Here is a 23,262-nt window from a genome sequence, read left to right as displayed (position 1 = left end):
GGGCAGTCACTCTCAGCTCACCTCTGGAGTTCAGCTCTTTTGTCTATGTTTGAACCAAGGCTGCAATGAGGTCAGGAGCTGAGTGGCCCTGGCAGAGCCCAAACTGGGCATCAGTGAGCAGTTATTGCTAAGCAAGTGCTGTTTGATAACATTGTTGATGATCCCTTCCATTACTTTACTGATGGCCAAGAGTAGACTGATGGGGCAGTAATTGGCCGGGTTGGATTTGTTCTGCTTTGTTGTACAGGACATACCTGGGCAATTTTCCACATAGGCGGGTAGATGTATTGTAGCTGTACTGGAACAGCTTGGCCAGTGTTGTAGCTGTACTGGAACAGATTGGCTAGGGGCACGGCAAGTTCTGGAGCACAAGTCTTCAGTACAATTGCCAGAATGTTGTCAGGGCCCATAGACTTTGCACCATCTAGTGCCTTCAGCCGTTTCAGGTGGAGTGAATTGAATTGGCTGAAGACTGGCACCTATGATGCTGGGAATCTCCAGAGGAGGCCAAGATGGATCATTCACTCGGCCCGTCTGGCTGAAGTTTGAGCAAATGATTCAGCCTTATCTTTTGCACTAATGTGCAGGGCTCCCCCATCATTGAGGATGGGGATATTTGTGGAGCCTCCTCTACCAGTGAGTTGTTTAATTGTCAACCATCATTCACGACTGGATGTGGCAGGACTGCAGAGATCTGATCTGTTGGTTGTGGGATCGCTTAGCTCTGTCTATCACTTGCTGCTTATGCTGTTTGGCACACAAGTAATCCTCTGTGTTATAGCTTCACCAGTTGACACCTCATTTTTGGTATGCCTGGTGCTGCTGTTGGCATGCCCTCCTGCACTCTTCATTGAACTAGGGTTGATCCCCTGGCTTGATGGTAATTGTAGAGTGGGGGATATGCCGGGCCTGAGGTTACCGATTGTGTTCAAGTACGATTCTGCTGCTGCTGATGGCCCACAGTGCCTTATGGATGTCCAGTCTTGAGTTGCTAGATCTGTTCAAAATCTATCCATTTAGCACGGTGGCAGTGCCACTCAACACGGTAGAGGGTATCCTTATTGTGAAGGCGAGGCTTCGTCTCCACAACATCTGTGCAATAGTCACTCCTACCGATTCTCTGTCATGGATGGATGCATCTGTGGCAGGCAGGTTGGTGAGGATGAGGTCAAGCATGTTTTTGCCCCTTGTTGGCTCTCTCACCAACTGCTGCAGACCCAGTCCAGCAGCAATGTCCTTTTGGGCTCAGCCAGCTCCATCAGTGGTGGTACTACCAAGCCATTCTTGGTGATGGACATTGAAGTCCCCCACCCAGAGTACATTCTACACCCTTGCCACCCTCAGTGCTTCCTCCAAGTGGTGTTCAACATGGAGGAGCACTGATTCATCAGCTGAGGCAGGGTGGTATGTGGTAATCAGCAGGCGGTTTCCTTGCCCATGTTTGACCTGATGCCATGAGACTTCATGGGGTCCGGAGTTGATGTTGAGGGCTCCCAGGGCAACTCCCTTCCGACTGTATGCCGCTGTGCCACCACCTCTGCTGAGTCTGACCTGCCGGTGGGACAGGACATACCCAGGGATGGGGATGGTGATGGTAGTGTCTGGGTCATATTACCTCTAAGATATGATTCCATGAGGTTGACTACGTCTGTTGCTTGACTAGTCTGTGAGACAGCTCTCCCAATTTTGGCACTAGCCCCCAGATGTTAGTAAGGAGGACTTTGCAGGGTCGACAGGGATGAGTTTGTTGTTGTTGTTTCCGACGCCTCGGCCTAGGTCGATGCTGGGTGGTCCATCTGATTTCATTCCTTGTTTGAGACTTTGCAGCGGTTTGATACAACTGAGTGGCATGATAGGCCATTTCAGAGGGCATTTAAGAGTCAACTAGATTGCTGTGGGTCTGAAGTCACATGTAGGCCAGACCACGTAAGGATGGTAGATTTCCTTCTATAAAGGACATTACTGAACCATTAGTGAGCCTGAAGGGGAAGATAAGTACGTGGGGGAATAAGTGCACACAATGCTTTGCTTGAGACAGTGGAACTATTATGCAACTCTAGACATTTTTTGAAATAGAGCAAATTATCTATTTCTTATTTATATATGTTATAATTAACACTGGGTAAGATTTTTATCATATCAAACTTCAGTCAATTCAGGAGCATACTTTTAATGAAACTGTTTTTTCAAATGATTAGAGCGTAGATTTAACTAATGCAATGCTGCACTGGCAGTGGTTTTAAACTCTCAACAATGCTCCTGAATCCCACCTACAGCATTTAATCCCCTGGAATAGCTGCAAACTTTCAATGGGAATAGCAGAGACCAGCACGAACTGGGAAAGGTTCGCTGGAGGATAGGGTGGGGCCATTGGAAGGCAGGGGGAATTGCAGCAAGGACAGTTCCAGTATAATTTGTAGGGGGGAGAAGTGCATGCATGCCATGGGGAGTAAGAGCAGAAGACTGCCAGGGTGAACTAGGGAGTGAATGGGGAAAGTAGAGTGCCATCCCTGTGATTGTGTCAATCACAGAGGATTATGAAACAATTTATTGGATTTAAAAAAAACGTGCCAGTAGAGATACACAATAATTCCCAATTTATCCAAAGAATACAGGGCGTGAAAATAAATATTCATTGTTGCCACAATCTTCCAATCTACAAGTAATAGAATACCAACAGCTTAAGTTGTGACAAGCCTTTTCTCCTTTGTAGCATAGACAGATATTCAGGGTTATTTTTAAATTGTCAACAATTTTGAAACATGCTCAGCTTTTGCTAATTTTCCAGGATTAACTAATCAATCATAGAAATATAGAAAATAGGGGCAGGAGTAGGCCATTAAGCCCTTCGAGCCTGCTCCGCCATTCAACATGATCATGGCTGATCCTTTATCTCAGCGCCATACTCCCGCGCTCTTCCCATACTCCTTGACGCCTTTGGAGTTCAGGAATCTATTTCCTTCTTAAAAATATTCAGTGACCTGGCCTCCACAGCCTTCTGTGGTAGAGAATTCCATAGGTTCAACACCCTCTGGAGTGAAGAAGTTTCTCCTCATCTCAGTTTAAACGGTCTACCCCGTATCCTGAGACTACGACCTGTTCTAGACATCCCAGCCAGAGGAAACATCATTCCTGCATCCAGTCTGTCCAGCCCTGTCAGAATTTTATATGTTTCAATGAGATCTCCTCTCATTCTTCCAAACTCCAGTGAATACAGGCCTAGTCAGCCCAATCTCTCCTCATACGACAATCCTGCCTTCCCAGGAAGGTTCAGTCTGGTGAACCTTCGCTGCACTCACTCAATGGCAAGTATATCCTTTCTTAAGTAAGGAGACCAAAACTTCACACAATACTCCAGGTGTGATCTCACCAAGGCCCTGTACAGCTGCAGTAAGACATCCTTACTCCTGTGCTCAAGTCCTCTTGCAATGAAGGCCAACATACCATTTGTCTTTTTAACTGCTTGCTGCACCTACATGCTTGCTTTCAGTGATTAGTGTACAAGGACATCCAGGTCCCTTTGTACATCAACATTTCCTAATCTATCACATTTAAATAACACTCTGCCATTCTGTTTTTCCTACCGAAGTGGATAACTTCACATTTATCCATGTTATACTGCATTTGCCCACTCACTCAACTTGTCTAAATCGCCTTGACGCCTCTTAACATCCTCCTCATCACTCTCATTCCCACCAAGTTTCGTGCTGTCAGCAAACTTGGAAATGTTACATCTGGTTCCCTCATCCAAATCATTGATATATATTGTGAATAGCTGGGGCTCAAGCACTAATCCCTGCGATACCGCACTAGTCATCGCCTGCCACTCTGAAAAAGATCCATTTACTCCTACTCTCTGTTTCCCGTCTGCTAACCAATTCTCAATCATTGCCAATATATTACCCCCATTCCCATGTGCTTTAATTTTACATACCAACCTCTTATGTGGGACTTTATCAAAAGTTTTCTGAAAATCCACATTCACTGGTTCTCCCTTATCTATTCTGTTAGTTACATCCTCAAAAGACTGCAGTAGGTTTGTCAAACACGATTTCCCTTTCGTAAGTCCATGTTGACTTTGTCTAGTCCTGTTGATATTTTCTAAGTGTCCTGTTATCACACCCTTTATAATAGACTCTAGCATTTTCCCTAGTACTGATGTTAGGCTAACCAGTCTGTAATTCGCTGTTTTCTCCCTCCCTCCTTTTTTAAATAGAGGTTACATTTGCCACCCTCCAATCTGCTGGGACTGTTCCAGAATCTATAGAATTTTGGAAGATGATAACAATCCATCCACTATTTCCATGGTCACCTCCTTTAGTACCCTGGGATGTAGATTATTGGGTCATGGGGATTTATCAGCTTTCAGCCCCGTTAATTTCTCCAGCACTATTGTGTTTGTGATACTAATTTCCTTCAATTCCACCTTCTCACTAGACCCTTGGTTCCCCAGTATTTCTGGGAAGTTATTTGTGTCTTTCTCCGTGAAGACAGAACTAAAGTAGTTGTTTAATTGCTCTGCCATTTCCTTGTTCTCTATTATAAATTCTCCTGTTTCAGACTGTAAGGGACCTACATTTGTCTTCACTAGCCTTTTTCTGTTTACATCATAACAGTAACCGCTGTCAGCAGGATTGGTGTTCAAAATGACTGCTTTGTGTGCCTATGTAAAATGCACGTCAAAGTAATTAATTGTATATGAAACACTTTCAAGTGCTTCTGAGAGAAATGGTGAGATGCTATTAAAATGCAAACCTTCCTTCCTTAAGCCTTTTCAAAGCAGGTTTTCAATTCATTCTGTACAGAATACTTGGGCGGAGTCAGGAGAAACTACAGTTGAGTATGAATAGTAGACTGTCATAATAACTTTCTCAGTTAGGGCAAAGAAGGTCAAACTCTGTTTTGGTCAGTGGGTGCCCTGGCATATTCTTTTGAGGAACTGGCAGGAAAAATCACCCAGCATGCAAGGAGGGCGGGAGGAAAACCTGACTACCTCTATTAACGGGATGGGATGCAGGGGAGGGAAGTGAACAGGTCAGGCCCCATTGGGATGTTTGGAGCTAACCAGCAAAAATATTCTCAGCATGCTTAAATGCCACGTAGAGAATCAGACAAGCTGTTTAGATATGACAGGAACAATATAGGCATCCAGTGCCGTTAGCGTTCAACTTAAGGATGACAGAGGCTTGCTGATCGTGAATAAAAGGTCTCGAACGAAAATTTTAAGTTTGGGTTATTGAACAAGACAGGATCCACCCAGGAGTCAGTGAGATTGTCAGACTCTTACAGGAAGTGTTTCAGATCTATTCCATTAGCCAATAGTCAATCATGTAAAAAGTTTCTGTGGCAATGGCTTGATCAGAGTCCAACCAATCAGCACCCTTTTCTCATGCAGTATAAATTGTTGTTCCCTTTGAAATTTGGTATTTTTGCGTCTGTCCTGATGAGTGCAAGATGAAAAGCTTTGGAAGTATGTCTCTTAATTCAGCAATATTTCAATAAATTAAAGATATTCATCAAGTTGCAAATCACAGACAGGAGAAACAGTGATCAATTTTGTGTCTGTAGACTTCGAACAGCAGCAGCACACCATTTGAATCTATTCCTTGTTTGCCACATCATCTTTGAAGTGAAGCAAATACAGAAACTTACCCAGCCCTGTATCAGATGGTATCACCCAGTCTCCTGGCTTCAAATGAGTTACTTTACTGCCTACATCTAGAACTTGTCCTACTCCCTCATTTCCTCCAACTGCTGGAAGATCAGGAAGAATAGGGTAGGTACCTGCAAGAAAACAAAACAGCCCCATAATACAAGATGTGAGTAGGCTGCAATCAACTGTTAGTATTGCTTTGTTAACTCTTCAGCCTACCCAGCTATATTGTACTACAAGCAGGGGTAATGGTGGGTCACTTTCTGCTTTGTGACTGAAAAGTGAGCCTTAAGCCACTTGCAAAAATGGGTTATCCTTTGTTTTGGCTTTTATTTGCTTATTTAAGGAAACAGTAATACATCGGTTATGTTACTTAAATGGTAATTCAGAGGTATGAACGAATGACCCTGAGACACAAGTTCAAATCCCACCAGTTGGAGAATTTAAATTCAGATAATTAAAAACATTTAGAATTAAAATAGACAGTTTCAGTAATGGTGACCATTTAACTAACCGATTGTCATAAAATGCTATCTTGCCCACTGATGTTTAGGGAAGGAAGTCTGCTGTCCTTACTGAGTCTGGTCTATGTGTACTCCAGAATCACCAGTATACTTGACCCTTACCAGCCCTCTGAAATGTCCTAACAAGCCAATTGTCAAGAGCGTGGCACAGCACAATCTTCCCAAGAGCAATTAGGGATGCCATCAATGCCCACATTCCATGAATGAATAAAAATTCATAAAAACTAAAAAAAAAAAATAAATCCAGAGGATGAGTAGGTTAGAACACTGCATTTTCACCCATAGAACATAGGTTCAAATCCAGTCTACAATGCTGAGATGATGGTCTCCTTTCTCTCTCCAACGGCTGTAACAGTTCTAGGTAAAAAGACAGTCTCCCCACAAGTCCATAGGACAAATCTGTTCCTTAGCAAGCGGTAGCTTGGCAGGCTTGCTTTGACAGTATACATGAACGAGTAGTGTGAACATCAGAGTCAGTTTTGATGCATTTCAAACCAGCTTCTGAGGTTGAGGTAAGTGTAAATTCCTGAAACTGTACCTGCCATAGCTAAAATCAAATGGTAATGTCAGCAGTCATGGACCCGTGAGATCTCGGCACTGCAACTCCCAGTGAAGAGATCCAATATGACAAGTCTCCATTAGGTTGCCTCAAAACATTGCATATTTAGAATTTCTTAATACAGAATCAGGAGATTTTTTTTGTTTGGGATGAAGGGGAAGGAGAAAGCATAAAATAAAGGTACTTTCAATGTGTTGCTTTTTCTTCTGGAAAGCCCCTCAAATAGCAAAACACAACCTTTCAACAAGAGTAATATGTAGTTCTGGCTTAGTTTGGTGCCTTACAAATGTATGTAAGCTGTCCGCGACATTTCATTGTGCAATAAAGTACATTTTAAAAGTCAAACATGCAGTTGTCAACAGCACAATTGCCAGAAGATCTTAACACTTGAAAATACTTTTGGGACAAATTACAGCAATTATTCCAAGACAGAATTATTGCATCTCTGGGAAGGTTCCAGCATTTTCTGTTTTTATTTTAGATTTCCAGCATCTGCAGTATTTTGCTTTTATTTTATTTTTGAAATGGAAATGGATGAGCTAAGCAGATAGTGTGAATGGAATTTGCATTTTTAGATAAGTTGAGAGGTTGTTTGATTTTCAAAGGGACATGATAAGGTGTTTACAACTGGCAAGATAAATAGGGCAAAGCTACTAAGTTTATTTTTTACCTGAAAGTACTGGCCATAATGACATTAAGGATTTTTATATTCTGGGAAAAGTAACTTCCAAAGACAGGCTGAAACAATGGGATTTACAGATCAAAAGGGAGGAGATATATTTAAAGGGAGATGGAAAGCTGTTTGGGGTGTGGCCATGTGAGATCTTGAAGAGTGTACTGTGAAGTAGCAGTCTCCAGTCACTCTAGAGAAATTTGCTGTTCCAGAAAGCAAGGTTGTGGTAAAAGCCTTGGAATTCCATTGTTCAGCGAGAGGGAGTAAGAAGCTGTGAAATGTCTCCCTTAAAGCAAAAGTGAATGCTTGTGGTAATGTTGCTGGATGTTTTATAGATCACGAATCTATTTGGACTTTTGACTGAAAGGGGTATGTAGTTGGGAGTCTAGTTAAGTAGAAATCTTGTGAGAACTGTTATAAAACTAAATGTAACTGTGTAACTGTAGTCTTGTGTGTTTAAGTTTTCTTTTCTTTTGTTAATAAATGTTTTAATTTAATCTCTAAAATCTCTAAAGGTGGTAGTGGACTCATTACGTCTGACTTCAGTGCACAAACCTTCTCGTAATAAATACAAATTGCAAAATTGTTGTGAAAGCCTGGCCAAGATTCCCTCTGGGATTTGGTCAGCTTGGCAAATACCACGTGCTATATCATAACACATGCCACAGCTGAGGAAGCTCTGAGGACAAATAAAACATTAAAGAAATTAAATTTGGAGAAATGCACACTCAAATTTCCAGCCTTGGGTGATCCAGAAGATATGAGTTAGTCATTTTTAGCGATGCTTCACATGCCAATCTTCCAGATGAATATTCTAACACAGCAGGGTTTATCATATTCTTGGTGGGAAAGAATAATAAATGTTGTCTCCTGGCTTGGAAAGCAAAGAAAATAAAAAGGGTAGTTAAAAGCAACTTAGCTGCTCAAACACTGATGTTAGCAGAAGCAATAGATATGGGGGTGTATTTCATCTAATATACTGAAGGAATATTATACAAGAGGCAATATGAGAACATTTTTCCCCTAGAATGCTATCTGATTAACTGTTCTTTTGGGATAATGTTCATCTGACAAAGGGTGTCCTGAGAAAAGGTTGAGAATTGATCTTGCCAGCAGAAAGGAAATGTTGGAAAGAAGAGAGATTTCCAAAATAAAATGGATGGGTGCAAGCCATCAATTGTCAGACTGTTTCATGAAGAAAGGTGCTTGCTCCAAGAAAGTATTAGATGTACTGGAACAGGGAGGCCTTGTGTTACAGATCGAATATCCTATATCTGAAACCCTCAGGGCTGATTCAGTTTCGGATAATTTCAGTTTTCATATACCACATATGAGCCTACTTACATTACAATAGCCTAAGCCTAGGCTAGCTATAGTGTAAAGTAAATAAAACGGCTAGAAAAGTAAGATGTACCACTGAATAATAAATACTGGGTTCCCATCTGTGGCTCCATCTGCCATTCTGCTTGTAGGAAAGGGTTTGCAAGGTAAACAGTGCAGACAAACAACTAGACTTCTTGCGCTAAAGGTCGGGTGCAGTTGGCGAGGTTCATGTTGGCTCAGGTGAGAAACTTCCCATGCTAAAGGTCAGGTGCAGTCAGTTAGGTTTGCGTCGGTTCGGGTCACAGACTTCCCGCACTAAGGGTCGATGAGGTCAAAAAAAGTGCTGTTTTGGATGTGTTCAGTTTTCAGATTTATGGATAAAGAATACTCGATCTGTATAATGAGGATATGGAAAATTGATATTTTCTTTAATTGCCCTGTAATTATTTATATATGGTAAAGAAGAAAAAAAATGTGTTTAAATAAGGGGAAATGTGGGATCTATTAATGGATGGTTATAATATGCGAGATATAGATGGAAAATATACATATAATTTTGTTTCTTTTCGATTAGTTTGAAAGATTGTTGAGTTTTCAAAAGTTTTAATTTCAAAGAGAAGAGGGGAATCTGTCAATGTCTTTTGATCCTCATAACATTGTTAAGGTTTAATAGTAATCACATTGCTCAGGTTTAATGGCAATTACATTGTTAAACTGGTGATGGGTATTTATATATCAATAAATGGGGATAGCTGGGACACTAGTGTATTGGAGTAGTATTGACTGTGAACAAAGTCAATAAACTCTTTCCAGCAAAGAAAGCTGGTATCTTAGTTTTAACTTCATCAACTGGCATGGATCCAGTTAACACTGAGTACTATTTTGAAACATGCTATAGCTGAGGAAGTTCTGGGAGCAAATAATACATTAAAGAAATTAAATTCAGAGAAATGTGCACTCAAGTTTCCGGCCTTGGGTGATCCAGGCATAAGAAATTCATCATTTTTAGTGATGCTTCACATGCCAAACTTCCGGATGGGTATTCTTGTACAGCAGTGTTTATCATATTCTTGGTGGGAAAGAATAACAAATGTTGTCCATTGGCTTGGGAAGTGAAGAAAATAAAGGTAGTTAAAAGCACCTCAGCTCCAGAACTACTGGCTTTCGTAGAAGCAATAGATATGGGATTTTACTTATCAAACATTTTGAGTGAAAACCTATATAAGGGGCATTCTGAGAGAAGTTTGCCCATTGAATGTTATGTGGATAACCTTTCTCTATGGGATAATGTACATTCAACAAAGATTGTGACTGAGAAAAGGTTAAGTATTGACCTTGCTAGCATACAAAAATGTTAGAGAGAAAAGAGATCCAAGGTAAAATGGGTCTTGCAAGTCACCAATTATCAGACTGTTTTATAAAAAGGAATGCTTACTTGAAGAAATAAATGATATAGATTGGTACCTGAATATTGAAGGGTATGTGACATTTAAAAAGGACAGGAAGTTAGGGAAAGGTGGAGGTGTGGCTCTGTTAATTAATGATGGTATTAGCATAATAGAGAGGGATGACCTAAGTTCAGGAAACCAGGATGTAGAAGCGGTTTGAGTTGAGAGGAGGCATGATAAAGGCAAGAAGTCACTTGTGAGAGTGGTGTACAGGCCCCCTAATTGTAACTACGCAGTAGGGCAGAAGTATAAAAGAGATAATGGGATCTTGCCAGAAAGGTACAGAAATAATCATGGGGGATTTTAATCTACATATAGAAATACAGATGGTTCTTTGTTTGCTTGTCCCTACAACCACCCCACCCCCCCCAACTTCTCTCCCCCCACCCTAAACCAGCTTATATTTCACCCCTCTCCTAATATTACTCAGTTCTGTTGAAGGGTCATGAGGACTCGAAACGTCAACTCTTTTCTTCTCCGCCGATGCTGCCAGACCTGCTGAGTTTTTCCAGGTAATTCTGTTTTTGTTAAAGAAAAAGCATTTAATTATGGGACAGAAGATTGGAAATAATATAAAGAACAGCAAAGAGTGACACAAATGTTAATAAGAGGGAAAAATTAGAGTATGAGAGAAAGCTAGCTAGTAACATAAAGACAGATAGTAAGGGTTTCTATAGATATTTTATAAGATAAGAGTTAACAAAGTGAGCGTTGGTCCTGTAGAGAGTGCATTTGGAGAACTGATAACGGAAAGTAGGGAGATGGCAGATGAATTAAACAGGTATTTTGCTTCGGTCTTCACTATAGAGGACACAAGTAACATCCCGGAAATAGCTGTAAATCAGAAAATGGAAGGGAGGAAGGAACTTGGGAAAATTACAATCACCAGGGAAGTGGTATTCAGCACATTGTTGGGGCTGCAGGCTGACAAATCTCCAGGTCTGGAAGGACTTCACCCTAAGGTCTTGAAAGAAGTGGCCAGTGAGATAGCTGATGCACTGATTTTAATTTTTCAAAATTCCCTAGATTCAAGGAAGGTTCCATTAGGTTGGAAAATAGCAAATATAGCTCTTTTATACGAAAAGGGAGAGAGACAAAAAGCAGGAAACTATAGGCCAGTTAGCCTAACATCTACCATAGGGAGAATGTTAGAAGCTACTATTAAAGGTGTTATAGCAGGGCACTTATAAAAATTCAAGGCAATCAGGCAGAGTCATCATGGTTTTGTAAAAGGGAAATCATGCTTAACCAATTTATTGAAGTTCTTTGAAGGGGTCACATGTGCTATAGATAAAGGGGAACCGGTGGATGTACTGTACTTAGATTTTCAGAAGGCATTTGATAAAATGCCACATCAAAGGTTATTGCAGAAAATTATCAGACCTAAATCTCTTTCAATTTAAGCATTGAAGTCAGAAGCCATACAATCATATTAATTAATTTGGAATGGCAACGAGAATCTGAATTAATAGTTCATTTAAAAATACTGATCCAAAAGCATATTCCTGAATCATGTCAAGTTGAAAGTAATTTGGCTCCATTTCTTTGAACTGTGTTGAAATACGGATACTAACATTACTATTGTAATTATTCATCATTCAGTTTAAATACTGCACTTTACAATCTGTAAGCATTGGACATTTATTGTTTTAAAAACATGTTATGAAAGGGTACAAATCTAAATCTAATGTGTTGCACATATCTCCTGATGTCAGTTTCACTGATCTAGAAATGTTCGAGCAGATACCAAACACTTCATTACAAGCTAGGGAATAATTGTCATAAAATCTCCTTCATACATCATCTCTTAAATGTCCATCAAGGCCAATGCTAGGGCAAACTGCAAGTGGCTGCCAAATTTTATGTGCTCAAAGCCATAATTCTGTTGTTTAAATTTCGATGCAACCTACTATCTTGAATATAGTGTAGGCTAAATTCTGATTCCCCACCCCCAATTGCTCCATGCAACACAGCAAGACTAATGCTTAATGTAATTACACATTTTGCTTATGAGATTGAAGAACTAAAATACAATCAACTTTGAGTATAGGTACTTATCTATTAATCAACTGGAGTTGCTTCAAGCAACTTTGAGCAACATGCCTAGCTTCTAAATGATCTAAAACAGCACGAATGCAAGAAATCTGAAATGAAACCAGAAAAAGCCAAACTATACAAGAGGCCTGGTAGTAATTGAAAGAAGAGATAGCTAACATTTTGCAGTGATATTGAGTGATCTTTCCCTTTCAGGTCCTGCTATATACTTCCAGCAGTTCCTTTTTAAGGTTCAGCAACAATGTTCTCTTCCAATGCTTTAAGCTCAATCTAGAGTTGAAGATAATTGTGATTTGCTGAATGAAGAAAATGTATGCATTTTGTAAATCACAAATAATTCAAGTGTATTGTTGAAAACACTCATGCTTAGAAATAATGCCCCAGTATTACCTTGCACCATGTTGATATCTGACGGATTGATGGGTGCTGCTAACATTTGGGCCCTGATATCAGAATCACGGAGCTGAGGAGATTTGAGGGTTTCAAGCCTGCAATAAGAGAACAGAGCACTTCGCTGATTACAAAAGTACTGATCTTTGACAAATCCTAATTCCAGACTGAACAAACTATTTAATGAGCCAGGATTGAAAAGGAAAACCTAGGTTGTTGTAATTTAATTTTCCATGAAATGCATACCAACATTAAATGAAATAAAGAGACTGTAACCAAGAAAGCCTAATCACTAAACTGATTGACTTCACTTGATTATCACTGAATACATTTTATGACCTTTAAATTTGTGAAACCTATATATTCAATAATCTCGTGTGAAAGAGCCTCTTGATAAGTTTCTAAAAAAGAAAGTAATCTATTTTTGGATTAACACAGTATGTACACCCATTACAGTAATGAGATTTCACAAAGCGCAAATATACCTTTAGTCACAGGAGTTTTTTTTTTCAAAAGGAAGCATCAGGTTTCGTTATTTTACTTTTTCTTAAGTAGTTATCTACAGGTGATAGAATGGGATGGTGGATTATTGCGCACTCACCTTTAATTCTTGAAACTAGGCCAGGCTAATGGGATCCAAATAATGTCTCTGTCAAACCTTCTGAGGTTACCTTACATATATGCTCTCAAAGCAGAGCCCTTAGAGCTTTATTCTGCACTTAAGTGGGCTAGATCTGATTTGGGAGCACCAAAAGTCAACAATGGATGCCCAAAACAGGAATTATTCCCACTGCCATCTCACCAAAAAAATACAGAACAATTCTTGTACATTCCTTTCAAATGGATAATACATGTTTGTGTGGTTGAGCAGCAGACACCAAAACAAATGCACATATGTTAAATTTACTGAAATTATGAAAATGTAGTGTGGAAGAGATATGCCCTAAATTTATTCTAAAGAGCAATTTGATCAAAGAGGCACCACTCTATTATGATAAGTCAGGATACGCCTACTAGAGGTACACATTACTTAATCCATTAGGTGACATAACTAGAAGCAAGTATACAGTGGGGTTCCCTAAGGGTCAGTGTTAGGACCCCTGCTTTTCCTGATAGATATTAATACTTAGACTTGAGTGTACATGGCACAATTTCAAAATATGCAGATGACACAAAACTTGGAAGTATTGTGAACTGTGAATAGGGTAGTGGTAAACATCAGGAGGACTTAAGGCAGTCTGGTGCGATGGGCGGACAAGTGACAGATGAAATTTAATGTAGAGACGTGTGAACTGCTTCACTTTGAAAGGAAGAACAAAAAAAGGCAATATAAAGGGTATAATTTTAAATGTGATGCAGGAGCAGAGGGACCTGCAGGTATATGTGTACAAGTAGCTGAAGATGGTAGGGCAGCTTGTGAAAGCACTTAACATAAAGCTGAAGATCCTGGATTCTATAAGTAGGGGCACAGAGTACAAAAGCAAGGATGTTATGATAAACTTGTATAGGTTTGACCTCAACTGGAATATAGGGTCCAGTTCTGGGCACCACACTAAGGGACGGATGTGAAGGCACTAGAGAAGGTGTAGAAAATATTCATGAAAATCGTTACAGGGATGAAGAACTTGAGTTCCTTGGAATAGATTGGAAAAGCTGAGACTTCTCTTTTTGGAGAAGATTAAGAGTAGATTTAAGAGGTTTTCAGAACCATGAGGGGTCTGGACAGAGTAAAATAGTGAGAAATTGCCTCCCTTGGTGGAAGGGTCAAGAACCAGAGGGCACCAATTTAAGGTGCGTGGCAAAAGAAGCAATGGCAACAGGAGTCAGAGTCATAGAGTTTTACAGCACGGAAAGAGGCCCTTCATGCCCAGGCCGGTCATCAAGCCCCTATCTACTCTAATCCCATTTCCAGCACTTGGCCTGCAGCATTGTATGCTATGGCATTTCAAGTGCTCATCTAAATACTTCTTAAATGTTATGAGGGTTCCCACCTCTACCACCCTTTCAGACAGTGAGTTCCAGATAACCCCCACCCTCTGGGTGGGAAAACTTTTCCTCAAATCCCCTCTAAACCTCCTGCCCCCTTCCTTAAATCTATGACCCCTGGTTATTGGCCCCTCTATTAAGGGGAAAAGTTTCTTCCTATCTACCCCATCTATGCCCATCATAATTTTATACACCTCATTCAGGTCCCCCCTCAGCCTTCTCTGCTCTAAGGAAAACAACCCAGCCGATTTAGTGTCTCTTCGTAACTGAAACGCTCCAACCTAGGCAACAGCCTGGTGAATCTCCTCTGCACCCTCTGTAATGCAATCACATCCTTCCTATAGTGTGGCGACCAGAACTGCGCACAGTACTCCAGATGTGGCCTAACTAATGTTTTATACAGCTCCATCATGAACTCCCTGCTCTTGTATTCAATACCTTGACTAATAAAGGCAAGTATCCCATATGCCTTCTTAACCACCTTATGTACCTGTCCTGCTGCCTTCAAGGGTCTATGGACATGCACGCCAAGGTCACTCTGATTCTTTTACTTCCTGGGGTCCTACCATTCATCGTGTATTCCCTTGCCTGGTTAGTCCTCCCAAAATGTATCACCTCACACTTTTAAGTTAAATTCCATTTGCCACTGTTCTGCCCATCTGACCAACCCGTCTATACCGTCCTGTAGTCTAAGGCTTTCCTCTTCACTATTTACCAAACTAATTTTCGTGTCACCTGCAAACTTATTGATACACCTCCTATATTAATTTCTAGATCATTAAGGTATACTACAAACAGCAACGGATCCAGCACCGAACCCTGCGGTCACAAAAACAACCTTCGACCATCACCCTCTGCCTCCTGCCACTAAGCCAATTTTGGATCCAATTTGCCTAACTGCCCTGGATCCCATGTGCTCTTACCTTCTTGACCATTCTCCCATGCAGGACCTTGTCAAAAGCCTTACTGAAGTCCATGTAGACGACATCAACTGCACTCCTCTCAGCTACACACCTAGTCACCTCCTTGAAAAATTCAATCAAATTTGTTAGACATGATCTTCCCCTGACACAGCCATGCTGACTATCCTCGATTAGTCCTTGCCTCTCCAAGTGGAGAATAATTCTGTTGCTCAGAATTTTTTCCAAAAGTTTTCCTACCACTGATGTTAGACTCACTGGCCTATAGTTCCCTGGTTTATCCCTACCACGTTTCTTGAATAATGGTACCACATTAGCTGCCCTCCAGTCCTCTGGCTCCTCTACTGTGGCCAGAGAAGACTTGAAAATTAATGTCAGCGCCCCTGTAATCTCCTCCCTTGCCTCTCATAGCAACCTGGGATTCAAAAACAAAAAGTGCTGGAAAAACTCAGCAGGTCTGATAGCATCTGTGGAGAGAAAGACAGAATTAACGTTTCAGGTCCGTATGACTCTTCTTCAGAAGCCTGGAATATATCTCATCTGGGTCTGGTGATTTATCCACTTTTAAGCCTGCCAAAACCTTTAATACCTCCTCCCTCTCAATGCTAATTTGTTCAAGTATATCACAGTCCCCCTTCCTGATTTCTAAACCTACATCATCCTTCTCTATAGTGAATACAGATGCAAAGTGCTCATTTAAAACCTCACCTACGTCTTCTGGCTCCTCACACAAATTGCCACTTTGGTCCCTAATGTGCCCTTCTCTTTCCCTGGTTATCCTTTTGCCCCTAATATACTTATAAAACGCCTTTGGATTTTTCTTTATTTTACCTGCCAGTGTTTTCTCAAACCCCTCTTCGCTCTTCTAATTTCTTTTTTAAATAACCCCCTGCACTTTCTATACTCATCTAGGGCTTCCGCTGTTTTGAGCCCTCGGTATCGACCATAAGCTTCTCTTTTTTACCTTATCCAATCATGTACATTCCTCGACATCCAGGGTTCTCTGGACTTGTTGGTGCCACCCTTCACCTTTACAGGAATATGTTGGCCCTGCACTCTCACTATTACCTTTTTGAATGACTCCCACTGCTCTGATGCAGATTTTCCTACAAGTAGATCCTGTCAGATCCTGTCTTATCATATTGAAAGCTGCCTTCCCCCAATTCAGAACCTTTATTTCTGGTCCATCTTTGTTCTTTTCTATAACTACCTTAAATCTTACCGAGTTGTGGTCACTATCACCAAAACGCTCCCCCTCTGACACTTCTACCACTTGCCAGGCTTCACTCCCTAAAATTAGGTCCAGCACCTAACCGGCTACATTCCCTAAAATTAGGTCCAGCACCTAATCTCTCTCGCAGGACTTTCTACATGCTGGCTTAAAAAGCTCTCCTGGATACATTTTAAGAATTCCTTGCCCTCTAAGCCTTTCACATTTTGTCTAGCCCAGTCAATATGGGGGAAGTTGATATCCCCTACTATTAATACCCTATCATTTTTACACTTCTCTGAGATTTGCCTACATATCGGCCCTTCTATCTCTCCCTGACTGTTTGGGGGTCTATAGTACACTCTCAGCAATGTGATTGCCCCTTTTTTGTTTTTAAGTTCCACCTATATGGCCTCATTTGAGGAACCTTCTAAGATATCATCCCTCCTTATTGCAGAAATTGACTCCTTGATCAATATTGCGGCACCACCTCCACTTTTACAACCTCCCCCTCACCCCATCTCACCTGAATACTCCATACCCCAGAATACTGAGCTGCCAGTCCTGCCCCTCCCTCAAACATGTCTCCGTGATAGCAATGATATCATATCCCCATGTGTTAAACTACCTTACATGCAAGACTCTTTGCATTAAAATAAATGCCATCCAGCCTTCCCATGCTCCCTTGTGCCTTAACTTGACTATATGCTGCACCTTCCAGACTGGTTTGGTTTTTCTTCTATACTTCTTCTATACTCATTATTAAATACAACTGACATTTGCTCTTGTTCTTCTAGCAGTAGAACGCAGCACATTAATGATGCTGTTGTGAACTGGAATATTGTTTAGATTTTTTAAACAGGTTCTTACATATGTATGACTCAACTTGGAGTATTGATTCTTACCTTGATCCATCAAATTGAGAAGAGGAGTATTTCATCAACCGAGAATCATTTTAAACCATTGTGAAATTTAACCTTGTAACTCTGAGCCATAATGTTGTGGGTTTAAACCCATCTCAGGGTTGACATAATCTGGGTTGACATTTCAGTGCAGTACCAAGGGAATTTTGGATTATTATAGGCATCATCGATGCTGCCAGAGCTTGAAAACTGCAGTTATGTGGAAAGATTGGATAGGCTAGGGTTGTTTTCCTCAGAACAGAGGAGGCTGAGGAGCAACTTAATTGAGGTGTACAAAACTATGAGGTGCCTTGATAGGGTAGACAGGAAAGACCTGGTCAATTACCAGGGGGCACAGATTTAACATGGGGGGTAGAAGGATTAGTGAGCACATGAGAAAAACCTTTTCCACCCAGAGGCTGGTGGGTGTCTGGAATTCACTGCCTGGTTTGGTGGTGGAAGAAACTCTCAACTCATTTAAAAGGTACCTGGATCTGCACCTGAAGTGCTGTAACCTGCAAGGCTACAGACCAGGTGCTGGAAGGTGGGATTAAATAGGTAGCTAGCTTTTTATCTTTTCTTTTTCAGTTGGCACAGACACAATGGGCTGAATGGTATCCTTCTGTGCCGTAACTTTTCTATGGTTCTATTAAGCGAAAAATTAAATCAAGTTTGTCTGTTCCAATAATTCAGATGTATGTTAAAGATCACCTGCCACTATTACAAGTAACTGAATTCAGAAAGTAATTGTCTACACTAATTAATTGTAGGCAAATCAATTTAGGATGGTCCAGCCAGACATGGTAAGGCACCGTAGAAATACAAATTCCTTTTTACAGGTTAGTCTCTTAAAATTAACTTGTGTTTAAGGGAATTAAAACACAACACCAATTTAGTCATCTATGATCTTCCAAGGTGTCAGCTATGTTACAGATACAAACCTGGCAGGGTGGCCAGCATACCTAAGTTACACCACCATCAATCTACATACATAAATAAAACAGAGATCAGCTTCCCAGAGGCACTTAATTGCTAATGTTCAGGGTAAGCAAAGGCTCCCTGGCACTACAAAAACTATCAAGTTTTAAAACCAGAAAACCTTTTAAAATCAGCTTCATATCTAATTCCAGCTATTCTGCAATATGTGAGGAGGTAGTAATTTATTGGTGTTGTGACTTCAATTATATAGTATATATGGTTTCACTACAGCCACCTTTTGTGTGTTACTATCTCCCTATTACATTTGCTGTGGACCGGTTTCTACATGCTTCCTGAGCTCCAATCTGAAATATGAAGAACCAACTCATGGAGAAATGAAACAACCCACTGGTGCAGATTTGTAATTCCAGGATTTCACCGGTCTACGATGCTGCGCCTACTCTGCAGATCGGATTATATACACCTAAGAGCGGAGGTGACCGAAGACACGACCATGCGCCTATCAGCGACTTCACTCCTTCGATGCTTGTGAGTGAATGTAAAAAGTAGATGTAGTGATGGTTTAACTGGACCACCAGCTGGCTCCACAGTAACCTGCCGGCCGGCCTAGGTTGACAGCTCTTCCGCCCACCCCGCCCACCTCCAGCAGAATTACTGTGATTCTAGCTTGGGCCTCAGAATTAGTCTCCCTTACTGGATCACACGGAGCGGCTCGCCATGCTGATGGTAAACCAGAGCTTCGCATCGTCCCCGAGCCGCTGCTGAGCTGGCCAAAGCTCGGCCCTGTAATCGGCAGAGGAACCCTCGAATGTCAGGTTCGGCTCCCAGTCCACTCGGGCCCAGCACCCGCTCACAAAGCCGCCTAAGAGCCATGGCCCCGTTGCTCTGGTAACGGCCGAGGGCGCCTTCTGATGACGGTAATGGCGGGCGCGGTGTAATGACGTCTCAGACACCTGACAGGACTTTATATTAAAAAAAATTATAATACATATTATATATCAGTGCATATCTTTCAAAACAATACAACTATTCTTTTCACTTACATTTTCCAGGAAAATTTTACGGCTGTGGGAAAACCCAGCACTTGTACAACAACAATTTTCATTTGCACAGCAGAACCTTCCATATGGTGATAATGTCCCCATCCTGAGGCGTTTCACAGGAGCGTCAATCAAACAAAATTTGACAGACACCCAGCGAGCCACATAAGGAGATACTAGGAATAACTTGGTCAGTGAGGTAGATTTTGAGGAGCACCTTAAAGGAAGAGAGAGAGGCGGCAAGTTTTATGGAATTTTATTCCAGGGGTCAGGGTCTAGACAGCGCGAGGCACAACCAACAGTGCTGGAACAATTAAAATCCAGGGATGCTCAAGGAGCCAGAATTGAAAGAGCAGAGAGATCTTGTAGGATTAGGGCTGGAGCGAGAGATAGGGTGCAGCTTAAAAAGGGTCAAATTTCAGCTTAATAGTATACAACATTGTATCACTGTGCTGTCTCACCATGTGTTTTTAGGTTAATTATTGTTTTCAATTTGCACCTTTTGTACCTTTAACATGAAAGAACATCTGCAGACACTTCAGAAAAATCAAAAAAAAATGGATGCTGAGCCCAAGAAGGAGCTATTATGAGCAGTGACCATAAGGCTGGTCAGGATGGGCTTTAAAGAGAAAAACAAAGTTTGAGGGAGGAAATTCCAGAATTTGGGGCCCTACAACTGAAGACATAGCCTTCAACTGTGGGACAGAGATAGGGGAGTTATGCGCAAGAATTCAGTCAGCAAAACAGAATGTTTGCCATTGTAGGGCTGCAGAAAATTACAGATAAGGAGGAGGGAGGCATAAGGGATTTGAATATAAGGATGAGAATTTTAAGTCTGCGATGTTGTGAGACCAAGAGCAAATAAAGGTCAGTAAGTACAGGGGTGATGGTGTAAGATGAGATACGGAATGTGATTTTTGGATGAGCTAAATTTTACAGACTCTGAGTTGATTGAGGGAGGAGGCCCAACGGCTATAAGCAAATGGTTATTTTAAAGTGGTAGAGAGATTGTTCTTTTTTCCAGGGGAATTTCAGCGGGGGGGGTGGGGTTGGGTGGGGGGAGGATGTGGTGGTGAGGGAAGGAAACGGTTGGAGATGGTCTTGTCAGTGGTCAAGTGATCAGAGAAACTATGGCCGATGGCAAGGCTAAGGTGATGGTGTGAATATGGATAGGAACTTTTAAGGAGAGAGAGAGATTTGAGTTAAGGTAATTACTTCAGAGGGCAAGGTGAACAGAGATGAATACTGAAATCATTAAGGGTATGGAATTATTCAGTGCAAAGGTGGAGGGAATATGCAGGGATAATATTTTTAAAAGAAACTCCGATTGGAGCTTGGAGAAGCTGTAGACAATTATTTTAAGGGTGAAAAGAGAGAGATGGAACAATGTGAGATGTTTCAAGGAGGAGAAAGTGCCAGTGGAGTAGGGATGGAAACCAAAGTGTGACTTAATGACACTGTGCTAGATCAGCTGGTTTGGCAAGGCCATTGTGGAACATATGGCCATGGAGGGAGGTGTCAGTAATCAGCAAGGTGCCACTACCTGTGAGCCAAGTTTCAGTCAAAGCCATCCAGCGCAAGGTTATAGTTAGCAAGAATTTTGTTTGTGTAAGAATGGACATTATAGAGTAGAGTGGAGTGGGATAGGTGGGGTAGTGATTGTTGAGCCCAAGGGAAGAGTGGTGGGTTGGGTTAATGAGGTGAACTCGGGCAGGCAAGTTGGGCAGAAAGGTTGGCAAAAAAGGATGATGTGGCAGTTGAGATGCTGCTCAGAATAAAGCAGCATCATGTGCCCGATGGACCCTCTAGAGAATGGCAAGATAAGCACAGAGAGTAGCTGTGAGTTTATTAAAGGGAAATTCAAGCCTGCGATAGTGGCAGGAGAGTGGGAAGGTCGAAGAATGATGGGATGGGGGCGGGGGGGTGGGGAAATTACTTGAGAGGAGACAAATGAAAGGTGACATAGCTGAGTGACAGGAAGCAGATGAGACAGGAGGTAGGGGGCCAAATGTTGGGGTAAAGTGGACTTATGGATAGGGTGGAGTCAGTTTGGAAGGTGCGTAAACCAATATCCAAGTTCAAAGATAGTGGTGGAGACAAAGTGACCCTGAAGGAATTCAACAACAACTCCTTTAACGCAATAAAACATCCCAAGGTGCTTCACAGGGGAATTATAAAATGAAACATGATACCGAGCTACTCAAGGAGATATTAGGGCACTTGACCAATAGCTTGGTCAAAGAGGTGTGTTTTAAGGAGTGTCTTGAAGGAGGAAATTGAGGTAGAAAGGCAGAGAGGTCTAGAGAGGGAATTCCACAAATAAGGTCCCAAGCAGCTGAAGGCACAGCAGCCATTGGTCAAGTTCAAGAGGCCAGAATTAGAGGGGTGCTGATATGTTGGAAAGTTGTAGGGTGTAAGAGATTACAGAGATAGGGGTAGGATTTTTCCCTTTGACACACCCTTTTTCTAACTTTTTAAACTTTTCAATTTAAAAATGGAATTAGCAGCTGGGCCACCATTGCAGAAGGGGGCAGGGCAGACTTTGGCCACAGCTATGACCAAATGAGGAGGGCCTCAAAGCCTGCCTGGAGGACTGGCCTTCCCAGTCTGCCACTGGGAGGCCGTCTCCAGGCAACTGGCCTAGCCCTCAATGCCTCGGGGGTCCCAAAGGTCAACTGGAAAATTCCTCTGACAATAGGCTTTAAGTGGCTATTTTATGCCATTTATTAGCTACCTACTGTTTTCAGGCGGGTAGCCCTTTTGACACCAATTATCCCTAGAAAATGGCTGGCGGGCAGGATGGTGCTGGCATGCCAGCTAATGTGCAGATTTTCACCCCTCCATGCTCACCCCCATAAGAGGCTAAAAATGCTGCTCAAGAAGGGGCTAGGCCATGGAATGATTTGTCAACAAAGATGAGAATTTTAAAATCGATGTGTTGCTTAACCTGGAGCCAATGTAAAGTCAGTGAGTACAATGGTGATGGGTGAACAGGACTTAGTGTGAACCAAGACACAGGGAATGGACCTTTGGGTGACATCAAGTTTATGGAAGCTACAATGTGGGAGCTGCCCAGCAATGCATTGAAACAGCCGAGAGATAAATGAAGGTTTCAGCAGCAGATGAGCTGAAGCAGAGGGTGGAGTTTGGCAATGTTATGGGGGTGGAAATAGGCGACCTTAATGATGACAATATGTGATTGGAAGCTAATCTTGGAACCAGATTAGCCACCAAGGTTGAATACAGTCTGCTTCAGCCTCAGACAGTTGCCAGAGGGAGTAATCGAGTTGGTAGTTAGGGAGCACGGTTTGTGGCGGGGAGCGAAGAAGATGGCTTAAGCCTTCCAAATATTTATTTGGAGGAAATTTCTGATCATCCAGTAGTGGATGGCAGACAAGCATTCTGACAATTCAGATATATAGGAGCTGTTGAGAGAGGTAGTGGTGAGGTAGAGCTGGGTGTTATCATTATGCATGAGGAAACTAATGTGCTTTCAGATGATATCGCCAAGGCGAGAAATAGGAGGGGGCAAAGGATAGGACACAAATTCAAGGGGCATGCTTGCAAGTTAAGATTGTCGAGTGGAATTAGAGGACTGAGCAGGAATGTGCTGTTGACCACGAGCCAGCAGAAGTTGTGC

General features: G+C 41.8%; 1 protein-coding gene across 3 annotated transcripts in view; it reads right to left on the bottom strand.

The window, feature by feature from the left end:
* mecr (mitochondrial trans-2-enoyl-CoA reductase) overlaps window positions 1–19,498 on the bottom strand; it is a 101,290-nt gene extending 81,792 nt beyond the window's left edge. For 2 of the 3 annotated variants that reach the window (XM_078567346.1, XM_078567345.1), the window contains exons 1-3: window positions 19,277–19,498; window positions 12,626–12,723; window positions 5,653–5,784 (exon numbers count right to left, since the gene is read on the bottom strand). In XM_078567346.1, coding sequence (XP_078423472.1) covers window positions 5,653–5,784; window positions 12,626–12,723; window positions 19,277–19,455 — 409 coding nt within the window. In that variant the 5' untranslated portion in view covers window positions 19,456–19,498. The remainder of the gene's footprint in view (window positions 1–5,652; window positions 5,785–12,625; window positions 12,724–19,276) is intronic. The other variant, XM_078567347.1, reaches the window with a different exon arrangement.
* Window positions 19,499–23,262: the final 3,764 nt, after the last annotated feature.

Source organism: Cetorhinus maximus, chromosome 21 (genome assembly GCF_964194155.1).
Source record: "Cetorhinus maximus chromosome 21, sCetMax3.hap1.1, whole genome shotgun sequence".
NCBI lineage: Eukaryota > Metazoa > Chordata > Chondrichthyes > Lamniformes > Cetorhinidae > Cetorhinus > Cetorhinus maximus.
The sequence above is the reverse complement of the archived record's forward strand: the minus strand, read 5'-3'. Positions and strand labels throughout refer to the sequence as shown.